Source organism: Canis lupus, chromosome 14 (genome assembly GCF_011100685.1).
Source record: "Canis lupus familiaris isolate Mischka breed German Shepherd chromosome 14, alternate assembly UU_Cfam_GSD_1.0, whole genome shotgun sequence".
NCBI classification, from domain to species: Eukaryota; Metazoa; Chordata; class Mammalia; order Carnivora; family Canidae; genus Canis; species Canis lupus.
Window position 1 is genome coordinate 13,472,127 of NC_049235.1, and position 17,096 is coordinate 13,489,222.

Below are 17,096 nucleotides of genomic sequence, written 5' to 3' on the forward strand. Positions count from 1 at the left end.
GTTTTTCTCTCTTCAGTCTCATTTTTAGTGTATAGAAATGCAACTGATTTCTGTGCATTGATTTTTATATCCTGCCACTTTGCTGCATTCCTGTATGAGTTCTAGCAATTTTGGGATGGAGTCTTTTAGATTTTCCAAATAGAGTATCATGTTTCTGTGAAGAGTGAGAGTTTGACTTCTTTGCCAGTTTGGATGCCTTTTATTTCTTTTTGTTGTCTGATTGCTGAGGTTAGGACTTCTAGTACTGTGTGGAACAACAGTGGTGAGACTGGACATCTCTTTCCTTTTCCAGACCTTAGGGGAAAAGCTCTCAGTTTTTCCTCATTGAGAATCATATTCGCTGTGTGCTTTTTGTAGATGGCTTTTATGATGTTGAGATATATTCCCTCTGTCCCTACTCTGTGGAGAGTTGTAATCAAGAGAGAATTCTCTACTTGGTCAAATGCTTTTTCTGCATCTATTGAGAGGATCCTATGCTTCTTGTCCTTTCTTTTATTAATGTAATGTATCACATTGATTGATCTGCAGATGTTGAACCACCCTTACAGCCCAGGAGTAACTCCTACTTGGTCGTGGTGAACGGTGCTTTTAATATACTGTTGGGTTCTCTTGGCTAGTATCTTCATGAGAATTTTTGCATCCATATTCATCAGGGATATTGGTCTGCAATCTTCCTTTTTGATGGGGTCTTTGTCTGGTTTTGGAATCAAGGTAATGCTAGCCTCATAGAGTTTGGGAGTCTTCCTTCCATTTCTATTTTTTGAAACAGCTGCAGAAAATGGGTACTAATTCTTATTAAAGTTTGGTAGAATTCCTCTGTGAAGCCATCAGGTTCTTAACTCTTGTTTGTCAGGAGAATTTTGTTGACTGCTTCAATTTCCTTGCTGGTGGTGGGTCTGTTCAGGTTTTTTATTTCTTCCTGTTTCAGTTTTCGTAGTTTATAAGTTTGCAGGAATGTATCCATTTCTTCCGTATTGCCTAATTTGTTGGCATATAGTTTCTCATAATATGTTCTTATAATTGTATTTCTAGGTATTGGTTGTGATCGCTCTTCTTTTATTCACAATTTTATTTATTTGAGTTTTTTTTCTTTTTGATAAGTCTGGTCAGGAGTTTGTCGATCTTATTAATTCTTTGAAAGAACCAGCTCCTGGTTCATTGATCTGTTCTACTGTTCTTTTGGTTTCTGTTTCATTGATTTCTACTCTAATTGTTAGTAATTCTCTTCTTCTGCTGGGTTTAGTCCTTAAGTGCTGTTCTTTCTCCAGCTCCTTTAGGTGTAAGGTTAGGTTATGTATTGTGATCTTTCTTGTTTCTTGAGAAAGGCTTGTATTGCTATAGACTCCCCTCTGAGGACTGCCTTCGCTGCATCCCAAGAGTTTGGAAGAGTTCTGTTTTCATTTTCATTTGTTTCCATGAATTTTTAAAATTTTTCCTTAATTTCCTGATTGACCCATTCATTCATTGGTAGGATGCTCTTTAGCCTCCATGTATTTGAGTTCTTTCCAAATTTCCTATTGTGATTGAGTTCCAGTTTCAAAGCATTGTGGTCTGAAAACATGCAGGGAATGAGCCTAGTCTTTTGGTACCAGTTGAGACCTGATTTGTGACCCAGTATGTGATCTGTTCTCGAGAATGTTCCATGTGCACTTGTGAAAAACGTGTATTCTGTTGCTTTTGGATGGAATGCTCTGAATATATCTGTGAGGTCCATCTGGTCCAGTGCATCATTCAAAGCCCTTATTTCCTTGTTGATCTTCTGCTTAGATGAAGAGTGGGGTGTTAAGTCTACTATTGCAGTGAGTGGGGTGTTAAGGTCTCCTACTATTGTTGTATTATTGTCGATGTGTTGAGTTTTGTTTTTAGTTGGTTTATTTAATTGGCTGCTCCCATGTTAGGGGCATACATATTTACAATTGTTAGATCTTCTTGCTGGATAGACCTTTAAGTATGATCTCTTATTACTGTCTTTGGTTTAAAATGTAATCTGTCTGATATAAGGACTGCCACCCCAGTGTTCTTTTGATGCCAATTAGCATAACAAATGGTTTGCCATGCCCTCATTTTCCACCTGGAGGTATCTTTGGGTCTAAAATGAGTCTCTTACAGACAGCATATTGATGGGTCTTGCTTGTTAATCTAATCTGATACGCTGTGTCTTTTGACTGGGGCATTGAGCCCACTTACATTCAGAGTAACAATCGAGAGGAGAAATTTAGAGAATTGGATTGCCTGTAAAGTCACTGTTTCTGTGGATTGTCTCTGTTCCTTTCTGATCTGTGTTGGTTTGGGCTCTCTTGGGATCACTTAAGGGATCCCCTTTAATGTGTCTTGCAGGGCTAGTATCATGATCACAAACTCTCTTAGATTCTGTTGGTCCTGGAAGCCCTTTCTCTCTCCTTCTATTTTGAATGACAACCCTGCTAGACAAAGTATTCTTGGCTGCATATTTTTCTCATTTAGCACCCTGAATATATCATGACAGTCCTTTCTGGCCTGCCAGGTGTCTGGGGATAGGTCTGCGGCCAGTCTAATGTTTCTACGTAGATTATAGACTTGTCCTGAGCTGCTTTCAGGATTTTCTTTTTGGCTCTGAGATTTGCAAGCTTCACTATTAAACGTCAAGGTGCTGACCTAGTTTTAATGATTTGCAGGGGTTTCTCTGTGCCTCCTGGACTTGAACACCTGCTTCCTTCCCCATATTAGGGAAGTTCTCTGATTTAATTTGCTCCAATATACCTTCTGCCCCTCATCTCTTTCCTCTTCTTCTGAGACCCCAATTATTCTAATGTGCTTTTGCTTTATGGTCAAGGTTATCTCTCAGATTCTCCCCTTGTGATCCAGTAGTTGTTTCTCTCTCTTTTTCTCAGGTTCTTTATTCTCCATCATTTTGTCCTTTATATCACTGATTCTCTGTTCTTCTTCATTTATCCTAACAGTTAGAGCCTCCATTTGATTGCATCTCATTAATAGTCTTTTTGATTTTTGACTTGATGAGATTGTAGTTCTTTTATTTCTCCAAAAAGGGATTCTCTCACGTCCTCTCTGCTGTTTTCAAGCCCAACTTAGTATCTTCATAATTGTTATTCTGAACTCTAGTTCTGACATTTATATCCACACTGATTAGGTCCCTGGCAGTCAGTACTGCCTCTTGTTCTCTTTTTTGAGATGGGTTTTCCATCTTGTCATTCTGTCTAGAGAAGAATAGATCAACGAGAGAGCAAAGTATTAAAATGGCAACAATGACCTTGGAGAAATATACAGTAAACAAATCAGAAGAGACTCGAAACCAAAAAAAAAAAAAAAAAAGCAAAAAATAATAATAATAATTAAGATTTTTAAAAAAGAGAATGTAATCAGACCGGTGAGCAGAAAGAGGAACACACTGGATCCTGTGTGTATTTTGTTCTGTTAGAAAACTAGATCCCAACATTGTAAAAAAAAGAAAGACTTATCGATGTATGAAAATAAAATTAAAAACAATGAAAGGATAGAATGTAACTGTAAAAATGAAAATTAAAAAAAAAAAGACAGCATTTAGATAGATGAAGAGAACAGCGCCATACACTAGATTTTGGGTGTATTTTGGTCTGTTTGTTAGAAGGAACTACATCCCAAAATTATAAAGAAAGAAAACCGTATGTCTCCAAAAATAAAATGAAATATGAAATGATAGAATGTAACCGTAAAAATGAAAGTTACAAAAGACCCCCCCTAAAAAAAAAGGAGTTGATAAACATAAGAATTTTTTTTTTTTTTGATAAACATAAGAATTTAGTTTAAAAGGAAAGAGAGACCAAAAATTAAAATGTAAAAGGTAAAGAATTACAGGGAAAAATCTGAGAACTCTGTGTACTGTTTTCCCTAGCACTGGAGTTTTGCAGTTGTCAATGATCCCCAGACTTGGTCTTATTTTTATTTTTTATTTTTTATTTTTTTATGATAGTCACACACACACACACACACACAGAGAGAGAGAGAGAGAGAGAGAGAGGCAGAGACATAGGCAGAAGGAGTAGCAGGCTCAATGCACCAGGTGCCTGACGTGGGATTCGATCCCGGGTCTCCAGGATCGTGCCCTGGGCCAAAGGCAGGCGCTAAACCGCTGTGCCACCCAGGGATCCCCCAGACTTGGTCTTAGTTCAGAGTTCTTGCTGTCTTCAGGGAGAGGGGCCTATTGCCCTGATTCTCAGGTTATCTTTGCCCAGGGCAGAACTGCACCGCCCTTGCCAGGGGCCACACAGAATTGCTCTCTGTGGCTTTTGTTCCCTGAAAGCTTCCTGCACTGCTTTAGAGGATGAGAGTGAGCCCGGGGGCCTCCCAGTCTCCAGCCCTGGAGCCTAAAGCTCAGGGCCCCACTGCTCAGTGCTCCCTCAGGGAAAAGCAGTCAGTCCGTCCTGTCTCCCTGGGTTCCGTCTACCCTCTGTGCTCGCCTAGGCTGTGACTGAGGGGTTATGTCTTAGGCACGTGACCCTGGTTCCATTCAGTAAATCGTGGGGACCCCGTGGCGTGCACCTGTGCCCCTCCTCCTGGGGGCAGGTCGGGAGGTATCGCTGTGGTTCTGCCACTTGCTGGGCCCCTGCTTTGGAGAGCAGTTGCCAGAAGGTGCCGTGGTTCATGCTTTATGGCAAGCCCAAGCTGAAAGCCCAGCTATGGGCTCGCTGATGGCAGCCGGCTTCCCTGGGTGGGTGCCTGGGAACTCTGCAGCACTCAGGAACCCCCAGTCTTCCTGTGACCCCAGAGATCCTGAGACCACGCTGTCCCACCAGGATTCTGACCTGCTTCGCCACTTGAGCGCCTTTCAGGCAGGGCCATCCTCAGGGGAGCTGCTCTGACAGTTCGGATTTTGCTCTGCTGCTCTGTCACTTTCTAGTAACTGGCTGGGGGGGGGGGGGGGCTCCCTCTCCTTGTGTTGTATCTTCCCATAGATCACCTTGGATTCACTGCTCTGCACCTTCTATCTTGCAGGAAGTGGTTGTTTTCTATTTTAGAATTGTAGCAATTCTTTTCTAGATCTTGGGTTGAGTTCACAGGTTTTTAGAATAATTTAATGGCTGTCTAGTTGAATATTTGCAACCAAAGAAAACTAATGTCTGCTACTCCTCTACTATTTTGGAACATCCTCTGTGTTAGCAATTTTTTTTAAAGATTTTATTTATTTATTCATGAGAGACACACATAGAGGCAGAGACATAGGCAGAGAGAGAAGCAGGCTCCATGCAGGGAGCCTTATGTGGGACTCCATCCCGGGACTCCAGGACTATGCCCTAGGCTGAAGGCAGGCACTAAACCGCTGAGCCATCTAGGAAACCCCTGTGTTAACAATTCTTAAAACACTTCATATTATATGTAATCTTTGCATGTACTCATGCTTTCTATTTGGAATGCCATTTTATGTCTTTTCCATTTTTGAAAAAGCATTCTCTGTCATGCCATATATCTCTGTTCACATATCACCACAAGGTTAGCTCTCCTAATTTCCCATTCTCTTTCTGATAATAACCATCGAAATAGCTGTGAAAATTTCCTTCTCCTTTTAAGGGTGTGTAATATTCTTTTCCATCCTGTGTGTGTGTGTATAAAATATTTTGTTTATCCATTCGTCTGTCAACAGATAGCTATGTTGCTTCTACCTTTTGGCTTTTGTGAATAATGCCACAGTGAACATGGGGGTGCAAATGTCTCTTTAGAGTCCTGATTTCAGTTCCTTTGGATATATACTCAGAATGGGATTCTTGGATCATAAAGTAGTTCTATTTTTAATGTCTTGAGGATCCTGCATACTAGTTTCCTTAGTATCTGCACCAATTTACATTGCCACCAACAGTGCACAAGAGTTTTTTTCTCCACATCCTCACCAGCTCTTATTTCTTATCTTTTTTAAGATTTTATTTATTTATTCATGAGAGACACGCACACACACACGCAGAGAGAGAGAGAGAGAGAGAGAGAGAGGCAGAGATACAGGCAGAGGGAGAAGCAGGCTCCATGCAGGAAGCCTGATGTGGGACTTGATCCCGGGACTCCAGGATGACACTCTGGGCGAAGGCAGGCGCCTAACCGCTGAGCCACCTGGCATCCCCTCTTATCTTTCTTAGAATAACTATCCAAATAGCTGTGAGGTGATAGATTGTTGTGGTTTTAACTTATATTTCTGTGATTAGTCATGTTGAATATTTTGTCTTTTACTTGTTGGCCATTTTTATGTGTTCTTTGTTCCATTGCCTACTTTTTAATCAGGTTTTTTGGATTTTCTTGCTATTGAGTTGTAGGGGTTCCTTATATATTATGGATGTTAACCTCTTATCAGATATATGGCTTGTAAATACTTTTCATATTCTGCAGGTTGTTTAATTTTGTTAACTGTGTTAACTCTTTTGGTTTGATATAATCTCACTTGTCTGTTTTTCTTTGTGTTGTCTATGCTTTTGTTGCTTTGCTAAGCCTCTGTGGATTTTTTTCTGATGAGTATGTATTTCTTTATTGGAGAACCCTGTTATTTCCCTGTCATATGTTTAAAGACACATGAAACTCATCAGACTGGGAGAATAGAGTAGTTTTGGAGGAAATAATTTGTTTTTATCTAATAGAGTCTTTAAAATATAAAGATCATAAGTAAGTAACAACAGTAAAGGTCGAAACATTTAAATTGACTATAGTAACTCCGTTTTTGAGGTTACACAAGAGTATTAATCAGATATAGAGTAATTCCTATGTTAAATATATATGCATATTTTTTTTAGTTAGATAAGATATGCATAATATTTGTAATATTATTTATCAGAATATTTTTCATGTTCTCTATTGTATGGAGTATTTACTATGTAAGAGATATTTACTTGGACTCCAGAAGTACAGGTACATTTTGAAAGTATAAATAATTCTAGCCAAGTATCCAATTTATTTACTTAAGTTATTGTCAAAAATACATTTGCATTAATAGGCCACATACTTCTTTTTTAAAAAAAGATGTGGTGTGGGAAATCCAATTGCTGTTGAGATTACAATCCCTTTCTTTGGGTAATATATCAAAAGATTTATATAAGTACTGATAAACATTATGACCTGTTAAAGACTGAAAGTAACTAGTGATCTTGCCTATGCTCTTTTTAAATACTTTCTTTAATCTTCCCTAAGGCAATTGGCATACATTCACAAGAAGTGCCATAGTGAACCTGATGGACCTGGGATAGCAGCATTGACTAGTGAGGAGCGAACTCAATGGGCTAAGGTTATATAGTTTCATTTAAGACTTTATTTAATTAGTTTATTTATTTAGAGGGCATGTACGAGCAGGGGGAAGTGCAGAGGGGAGAAGGAGAGCATCTCAAGCAGACTGCTCACAGAGCTTGATGGCAGTGCTTGAGCCCATGAATCTGAGGTCATGACCGGAGCTGAAATCAGGGTTTGGACACTCAACCAACCAAGCCACCCAGATGCCCCTCTTTTTTTTTTTTTTTTAATTGAGATATAATTGACATAACATTATATTAGTTTCAGGTGTACAACATGATTAGATATTTGTATATATATATATTGCAAAATGATCACAATAAATCTTGTTAACATCAGTCATCTCGTATGATTACACATTTTCTTTCTTGTGATCACTTTTAAGATGTGTTCTATTAGCAATTTTCAAATATGTAATATAGCATTATTAACTGTACAGGTATCCCCCACTTTGAAAGTTTACATTATGCCACTTTCACAAAGGGCCTACACTAGTACTTTTGCTTTTATGAAAAAGGCAAAAAGCAAAAATAGTGTTCAGCATTTGTTTTTCACTGCATGCTCTGTGAGCAGCAAGAGTGGTACGCAATGCTACCCTCAGGAGCTAATGCTCAGTTTCTCAGCATCAAGCTTTTGAACATCTGTGTCTCTGAGCCTCTGTGCTTTATCTCACTTTTTTTGTGCATCCTTTATCAAGATGTGTCCTACTTTATCAGTAAAGCCTAAGGGAGGTTATTTTTTGGGCCTGGAAATGTTCAAACATTTTTCCATATAAATTAATAGTAATTGCTTCTTTGCTTTATACCATTTTGGCTTATGAAATGTTTCATAGCAATGCTCTATTTTCAGATAGCAGTTTATACTTTTCTTAATGAAATTTTTCTCTAAAGAACTGTTTTGAGATCTTCTGGATGTATTTAATTTGTAACATTTAATCTTTCTTTATCCATTAGGCACGCGAATATTTAATTAGTCTTGATCCAGAGAACTTGACTATGTTAGAAAAAATTCAGAGCAGTTTACTGGTATATTCCATAGAGGATAGCAGTCCACATGTAACACCAGGAAATTATTCTCAGGTACTTAACTATCTTGCTATTGTATTTCTCTCAAATTATTCTGGAAGACTCTTGTGTATACTGAAGATGAGAAGATTTTTGTTACATGCAGGCTCTTAACATTTTTTCTTAGCTGACATATATATGTACCAAATTAAAGCTTATACATAAAGAATCCTTTGTAAATTTGCCTCATTATTTAGGTAATTTAGATATATCTTGAACATTGTTTAAAGAAGTATGGCCATTGTTTGTATGTGGAGAAAACTTGCATAAAACACTGGACTAGATGAGCTTATCATGCCAAAGGTGGCATGAGAATCTTCCTGTCACTCACACCAGTGTGTCTTGCGTGATACCTTAGTTAGTAGGGTCTGTCCTAAGAGTTACAGCACTCTTGTAATTTATTTTCATGTTTATTTTTATTGACAGACATACTTTAATGAGTTTAAGAGTAAATGTGGCCTTACTTTATACTTCCCCTTGTAATAATACTTCCTGGGAAATAATAAAAAGTAGTCATATTTGTAGAAGTCTCTTAGTCTTTTGAAAACACTTAAATTATTTCATAATTCATTCATCAATATTAGATGATAGAAATAATACAGGATTGAAAAATCTTGTAGGTAGAAATAACTTTCCTTTATATAACTTCAGCTGAATTTTTTTAGGAGAGTCACCAAACTTCTTGAGGAAGAATGTATTCTAATGTAGTGTTGTTTGAACTTTTACTGGTAGAATCTAATTAGACTTGCATTTAGATTGCAACCCGTTACAAACTTATACATCACTTCAGAAGTTTCACAAAATAGTAATTACTTTTACTATCTGTGATAGATTATAATATTTATATTCTCTTTTGTTCTTTTATTTTTGTAATGAATGTTTACCATGATACACTAAATCGATTTCATGACTCACTAATGGAACAGAGCCTACTGTGTGAAAAACAGGCTTTGCGGGATTTGAATTCTTGAAATATTTTCTTTATAACTAGATTCTAATGACTAAATTTACCATAGCTTCTTAGACTATTCATGTTGCAAGGGCTTTGTTTTTTCCTTTGTAAGTTCTTTCATGAGTATTGTACCAGCGTTTTTCTGGTAGGATTTCTTGAGATTTTGAGAAATACTTAAAGACAGGGCTGGAATTAGTATTTTTTTTAAATATTTTATTTGTTTATTCATGAGAGACACAGAGAGAGAGAGAGAGGCAGAGACACAGGCAGAGGGAGAAGCAGGCTCCATGCAGGGAGCCTGATGTGGGACTCAATCCCGGGACTCCAGGATCATGCCCTGGGCCGAAGGTAGGTGCTAAACTGCTGAGCCACCCAGGGATCCCCAGGGCTGGAATTAGTATTATCTTTTGAGTATAATTACCATTTTATTAAATTTGGTTTACTTGAAGAGGAAAAGTGGCCATCAAACATATATGTGTATAGGTATAGGTATAGTGTGTATATATATATATACACACACACACACATATACACATACCTATATACACACACACCTTAAACACGTTTTAGCTATGTATGTATGTATACACTTAAGAAAACCTTTTAATATTAAAATTTTCTTGTTTTTAAAATATTGCATTTATTTTAGGTAACTGCACAGACTCTTACAGGAGATCCAACTGTTACGCTGGGGAGATAAATCTTATAACTTGGTTTCCTTTTCCAATGGAGTATTTGGCTCTAGTTGTGATGTAAGTAAACTTACAGAAGTTATTTTTCCTTTCAATTGTTTAGGTTAATTTAGTGGCAATAAATTACAATAGTTAGGCTATGCTGGCAATAACTACAATAGTCTATGAACCAAGAAAATTTTAAAAAATTAATGGAAGTCAGAGGTTGCAATATGCAATTATAATCTCATCCTAAGACCTTTTGTAAAATATATAATTCCAATAAAGTAGCATGAGGTATGTTTGTTTTTAGTGACTACAATGGTTAGGCTATTTATATAGTAAATAGGCTATTTACTATATAAATACTTACATAGCTCTGTGGCATATACTAAAAGATTTAGTTACAAATTCTCAGTGAAAACAGAGTATAGGACAAGTTATTTTCATTTTTTTTTAAGATTCTATTTATATATTAATGAGAGAGACAGAGAGAGAGAGGCAGAGACACAGGCAGAGGGAGAAGCAGGCCCCATGCAGGGAGCCCGACGTGGGACTCGATCCCAGGACTCCAGGGTAATGCCCTGGGCCAAAAGCAGGCACTAAACCGCTAAGCCATCCAGGGATCCCCCCTATTTTCATTTGTAATATGGCTAATGGTTTGTATCTGCATAGTAGAATTTGCATGTATTTTATGTAGTCATGGATTTATTATTTTTTAAAATATATTATTATTTTTTATGGTTTTATTTGAGAGAGAAGGTAGAATGAGAGAGAGCATCGGGGGAGGGGCAGAGGGAGAATTGGCTCCCTGCTGAGTAGGGAGCCCAATGCTGGCTCCATCCCAGAATCCTGGGATCATGACTTGAGCCGAAAGCAGATGCTTAACCAACTGAGCCACTCAGGTGCCACATAATTACGGATTTTTAAAAAATTATGAAGCTCTTTCACCACTGTTACCTACCTGCTTATTGAGTATTACAACCTATTTTTAAAAATACAGCATTATGTTTATATTCTGTGTGTAGAGAAATATATGTGGGATGTATGTGAATATATTCCTAGATTTACCCTGTAATTTTTAAACTATTCTCCTAAAGTGGCACATGATCTTTGGAACATTTATTTACCCTACATGTTAAAGTGTCTGGTGTTTTTTACCATTTTTTACCTTCTTGATTTAAAAAAAAGAAAAAGAAAAAACTTCTGTGTCATCTTTATTAACTCTACCTTGCCATTTTCTGATGGATATTCAAGAAGTCTATGAACCAAGAAAATTTTAAAAAACCAATGGAAGTCAGAAGTTGCTATATACAATTATAATCTCATCCTAAGACCTTTTGTAAAATATATAATTCCAATAAAGTAGCATGCGGTATGTTTGTTTTTAGTGACTTCCAGAAGTATTTAGTGACTGTACAATACTAGGAAGATCTGTTATATTGATCTGGGATCAATAGTTATATAATTGGTATTTATTCAGTTTTAGGGGATGGAAACCTAAATTATACTGGCATTAGTTTAAGAAAGTATTCATTGACCTAGGGGTACAGCTAAATTTGGGTAAGACTGACTTCCAGTGTCCAAATGCTATTAGAAATTTCTCTCTCCATTTTTTGGCACTGCTTTCCTGTGTTTGACTTCGTATTTAGGTAGATTATCCCACGTGATTGTTGAACACACAATTTCATGTCTTCATAGCTCCCTTCATAGATGAGTGTTCCCTATGCTAATGGGTAGCTTACACCACCGCTTTCCCTCCCACCCCCAGTAGTTCCAGCAGAAGTCCTGAGAATAATGCTCTGTGGTTTGATAGGCCTTTGCCTATCATGTGCCCATTCTGAGGAGTCAGGTGCTCTGATTCATCTGGCCTGGGTCACATGTTAAACTTTGTAATCTAGGGGGTAGAACTAATATCATTTGAACCACCATAGATGTGCGGTGGTTGTCTACAAAAAAATAAATCTCAGAAGGAGAATTGGTTGATGAGCAGGTAATAAAACTAGATGTCTATTATAGTAGCTCATCAGAGTAAAAGTTTGCAGTTGAGTCCCTTTAAAGATTTGTCGTCTTTCCTCTTCCTTGGAGTCCATTGTTGATAAAACATTTCTTGTAATTACTTCAGTTTTCTTCTCTTGAGTTCTTTTATTTTTCTTGACTTTCTCAATCTGGTTTATATCCTTCATTTCCTGGAAAGAATCTTTGTAAAGTAGCTGAGTACTTCCTGTTGTTTTCCTTTATTTCTCTTTGACCTGTCTGCTGCAGTCGATTACCCTCCTCATACATATTTCGACACTGCCTCCATCTTAACAGAATCTACTGATTCTGACCTTAATGTTCATCTCACTTTACCCTCCTGTGCATGTTCTCTTGCCTGGTTTAATACTTTCATTGACTGTTTTTATATAGATAGCTTGCAGTTAGTCTTTTTTTTTTTCTCCAGTTTTTGTTTGAATTCCAGTCAGTTAACATACAGTGTAATATTAGTTTCCAGTATACAATATAGTGATTCAACACTTCCATATTTCACCTAGTGCTCATCACAAGTGCATTTCTTAATCCGCATTACCTATTTCATTCATCTCCCACTTACCTCCCTTCTAGTAACCATCAGTTTTCTATAGTTAAGAGTCTGTTTCTTGATCTCTTTTTTCTTCCCTTTGCTCATTTTGCTTGTTAAATTCCACTTATGAGTGAAGCCATATGGTATTTGTCTTTTTCTGACTCATTTTGCTTAGTGTTATACTCTCTAGATTCATCCATATTGTTGCAAATGACAGAAATTTAATTTTCTAGCTGAGTAATATTTCATTGTATATGTATACCACATCTTCTTTATTCATCACTTGATGGAACAGTTATTCTTTTTTAGTTTTTACCTCTTATTCTCATTTTGTTTCATTGTATGTTGTTCAAACTGGATATTATATTGTTACATAGATTAAATTGTTATCATCAAGAACTCATCATTTAACTTGCCTTCCTCACTTCCAATTCTCAAACCTCCAAAAAACCACATTATGCTACTCATATTTTTACTAATAGCACTAAACTCTTTCTGTTTGTTCAAATTTAGGATGAAAATAATGATCTTTTTTATCTCTAAATAAAGAATATTGGTCCCAGAATGAACACATATCTTAGTGCAACTGAGATCTTTCTTGTAGTAAGTGTATGGACATGTTTTATGTGTATGTATTAACACCTGTTTATTTATAAAATTGATCTGATTATTTCCCCCTTGATAATCTGCTTTTAGAATCATGTGTAGGTTTCCCTCATAACCTAAGATGATATAGAAAAAGCAATATAACCTATGTAAAACATCATTAGTAAAGTGTATACGGTTGACCTTTGAACAACATGAGTTTGAACTGTGTGGGTCCACTTAAATACATGAATTTTTTTTCATAAATCCATATTTTATACTGTGATTGAAGAATAAGGTAGAAGTTGCCAAATGACTAAAAGTGAAGGGAAGGTGATGGAGAGATACTGGGAAGGCTGGAACAGCAGGCTCTCACCTGCTTGTGGCATTCTTCACCCCACATCTGTGCAGTTTGATTCACTGAGATCTTCAACTAAAAGGTACAAAGAAACCAACTCTGGAGAGGGATTCTCAGTAAAGTGACAAGACCAGTCATTGTCCACAGTGGCCAAAGACCACAGAATGATAATCTGCACCCCCTAGCTGGCTCCCCGGGGGCCTGGGAGAACACTTGGGGCAGGCTAGCACCAGGTAGTAGTAATGTGGGCTGCAGAGGACATGGCAGGAAGGAGCGCTGTCTAAGGTGCTGAAAGTTCTCTGAGGCGGAAAACTAATACTGCTGAGAGCAACTTGCCAGCATTTCCCACAAGCAGAAATTGAGTTAGAACCATGTGAAGGGGTCAGGTGGAGCAAGCAACCTAGAGAGAAAGCTAACAATGCTGTACCTTCCCTTGTTCTCTGCCTTTCCCTGAACTCTACTTGGAAGGAGGTTTCCTGCGTTCCTGGGTGGCTTTGCTAACTTTGGGTGGGGATGAGATGTGTGGTGCCTTATTCTACTATTGTACTGTGTAGCAAATGTCTTTTCCCTTCCTTATGATTTTCTTAATAACATTTTATTTTCTTTATTGTAAGAATACATTACATAGTACTTAGAACACAAAACATGTTAATTGTTTATATTACTGGCAAATGTTTCTGTTCTGGTCAACAGTAGGCAATTAATAATTAAGTTTGTTCTGCGGAGTGAAAAGTTATATGTAGATTTTTTATTGCATGGGAGGTCAATGTTGTTCAAGGGTCAGCTGTATACTATAAAAGTTGGTCTATTCTAAATGTGGAGCCATGCTGTTACTCTATTCCATTAATGCTTAAATACGTACTTTGGTGATTATAGTAGTTATTACATTTCCCTCTTGGGATTTAAAATCCTGGGATCAACTATTTTGTCTTCTCTATCTAGGCTTTATTATACGGCTTTGTGAAGGAACAATAGGAAGCATGTAATAAACAGTTAAATAATAACAGCAGTTACTGATTACTGCTGTAGTCCAGGTTCTGTAGTAAGCACTTTATAAGCCTAATTAAAATCATTTTTTCACACAACTATATGATTATTATCCCTACTAATGAATGAGGCAGTTTACTTAAAGAATTAAGTAACTTAAACAGTTGCATAACTGGGAAATGATAGAGTTTGAATGCAGAATTGAAGCCATCATTCCTAAAAAATATGTTATATATACTGTCTCCATAGAAATAAAAAAAGAAAGTTAAAACTTTATGAACAAATAAAGCATCAGGAAGGCATATGAAGTTTTCATATTTCCTAACATTTTTTAAAATTAATGATTAGCTTTTCCACCCTGAGTTGGGTGGGTAGAATTACCAGTCAGAGAGACTTTAATCCTTCAGTCTTGCTCTTTCTACTGGGTCTAGTAAAAGTGTTAGTAAGTAATATTATTTTATCAAGTGAAACCATATATGATATCTGTGCAAATTCTTTGTAAAATTTGTAAGATGTGGTTAGAAAACAGGTTTGTCAGTGACCTGTGAGTCTCATTATTATGTCAAAGGGCAAGTGGAATGAGTTGCTCATGCATCTTCTGACCTCCCTCCAGAGTCTTTCTTGATATTGTGGCTGCTATCTAGTTGGTAACAGTCTTCATACTATGCTGTTAGGCCCTCCTGTGCTGTGACATAAGGCAACAGATCTCTGTAATGTTACTCCTCTGAAAGTGAGCCTAAGTGTGGTAGGCCATATCATAAGCCTCCTTTCTTTCTCTCCAAGGCTGGAAGTGCCATATTCAGTTCATAAATTGTAACTATCTAACATAAAGTGATAGCAGTAGCACAGAGGAAAAAAACTGATGTAATTGTCATCAAAGGACATGGAGAAAAAAAGGCAAAAAGTTTGTTCTCCAGAATAATGAAGGAAAAATTCACTAGCTGAGATTTCTCTTTCAGTATAGCTGTCAAACCTGTAATGCTCCTGTAACTCAACCCATTTTTCCAGCATTCCTTAAACATTGAAAATTATTTCTGCTGCATCTGAACATTCTTGTAGACATGAACACAAACTGATTATGCTTTTAAATACTCACCTAGTGGCCTGTGTCTTTACCAGTAAAGTTCATATCCATGCTCAATTTAGCCTTCAGAAAGTCTGTCATCCTCCTTTGCTTTTTTCAAAGTGCTCTTAAAATTTCAGAACATCTTAGCACTGCACACATACACCTCCTTTCATTTCCAGTTTAAATAGTTATTTTCTCTACATTGTCCATGTTTGCTTTATACCTCTCCCCATTACCTCAAGATCTCTAATCAGGTGCTTCCAACTTTAAGTATTTTTTCTTTTGCAGCAAATAAAATACAGCAGTCACTTCCTATGCTATAGGATATCTGTATCTTATCATTAGGTGAGGCATTTGAATTCTGCACTTTAGTATTTTTTAAGATTGAAGAGGAGGGAAATTGAAAATAAAATATTGGGTCAAGTTGTATGAGTTGACATAAGGTATTCAAAATCTTGTGTATTTTCATTAGCATGCTCCTCTTGATGGAATGGTTATTGTGAACATAAACCATTATGTTGATCAGAAGATTTTTGAGAATGAAGGAAGATGGAAGGTATGTTAGAAAAAGTATTTCATCTTTTTTTTTCCTAATAGTTCTTTAATTTAATATTTTTAAGTCTTTTCCCTATTTTCAGGGTTCAGAAAAAGTACGGGATATATCACTTCCAGAGGAGCTTGTTTTCACTGTGGATGATAAAATACTAAACGACATTAATCAAGCTAAAGCCCAATATCTCAAGCAGGTAGATTTTTAAACATTTTTTTTTCTTAGATAGTAATGGTTTTTCTTTTAACTACCACATCTAAAACTTTGGCTATTATCCAAGCATGCCAACCATAAAACATTTTATTTATTTTTAAAGATTTATTTTAGAGCATGAGCAAGGGCAGGTGGAAGGAGGGGCAGAGGGAGAGAGGGAGTAAGAATCTCAAGCACACTCTCCAGACTGAGCACAGACTGATATGGGGCTCCATCTCATGACCCTGAGATCATGACCTGGGCTGAAATTAAGAGTCCAGTGCTTAACTGAGCCACACAGGCACCCCAGCAACATAAAACATGTTAAATTACAGCTTTAATGCCTTTAAGTTTTTTTAATATCTAATGGTTAATGCAAATGACGATTTGGTTATCTTTGGGATATTCTTCTTAGCTGATTTTTCACTTTTCCCATTTAATTTTTTTTGTTAGGCATCTGATCTGCAGATTGTGGTGTATCCCTTTACATCTTTTGGCAAAAAGCTAACCAAGAAGAAGATGCTTCACCCTGATACATTTATTCAACTTGCACTTCAGCTGGCCTATTATAGACTTACTGGATGGTGAGGAGCATTCATTTACTATTTTCCATTTTCAGAACCTTAAAGTCCAAGAACAAATCTTTACCATAGCTATTCCATCCTAACTCCCCAGTGTTTTTCCTGACTTTTTTTTCCCAAGTAACATCATGCCCTAATTTGGATTTCCATCATCAGTGTATTAGAGTTTTGATGTGTGACACTTTTATGTTTTTAAAGATTTTATTTATTTATTCATGAGAGACACAGAGACACAGGCAGAAGGAGAATCAGGCTCCCTGTGGGGAGTCTGATGCGGGACTCAATCCCAGGACC

General features: G+C 37.0%; 1 protein-coding gene across 1 annotated transcript in view; it reads left to right on the plus strand.

Moving 5' to 3' along the window:
• CROT (carnitine O-octanoyltransferase) overlaps nucleotides 1-17,096 on the plus strand; it is a 57,288-nt gene that overhangs the window by 19,218 nt on the left and 20,974 nt on the right. The window contains 7 exon segments of the mRNA XM_038556682.1: nucleotides 7,138-7,231; nucleotides 8,187-8,312; nucleotides 9,899-9,934; nucleotides 9,936-10,001; nucleotides 15,952-16,035; nucleotides 16,118-16,225; nucleotides 16,675-16,805. Of these exon segments, the coding sequence (XP_038412610.1) occupies nucleotides 7,138-7,231; nucleotides 8,187-8,312; nucleotides 9,899-9,934; nucleotides 9,936-10,001; nucleotides 15,952-16,035; nucleotides 16,118-16,225; nucleotides 16,675-16,805 (645 nt within the window).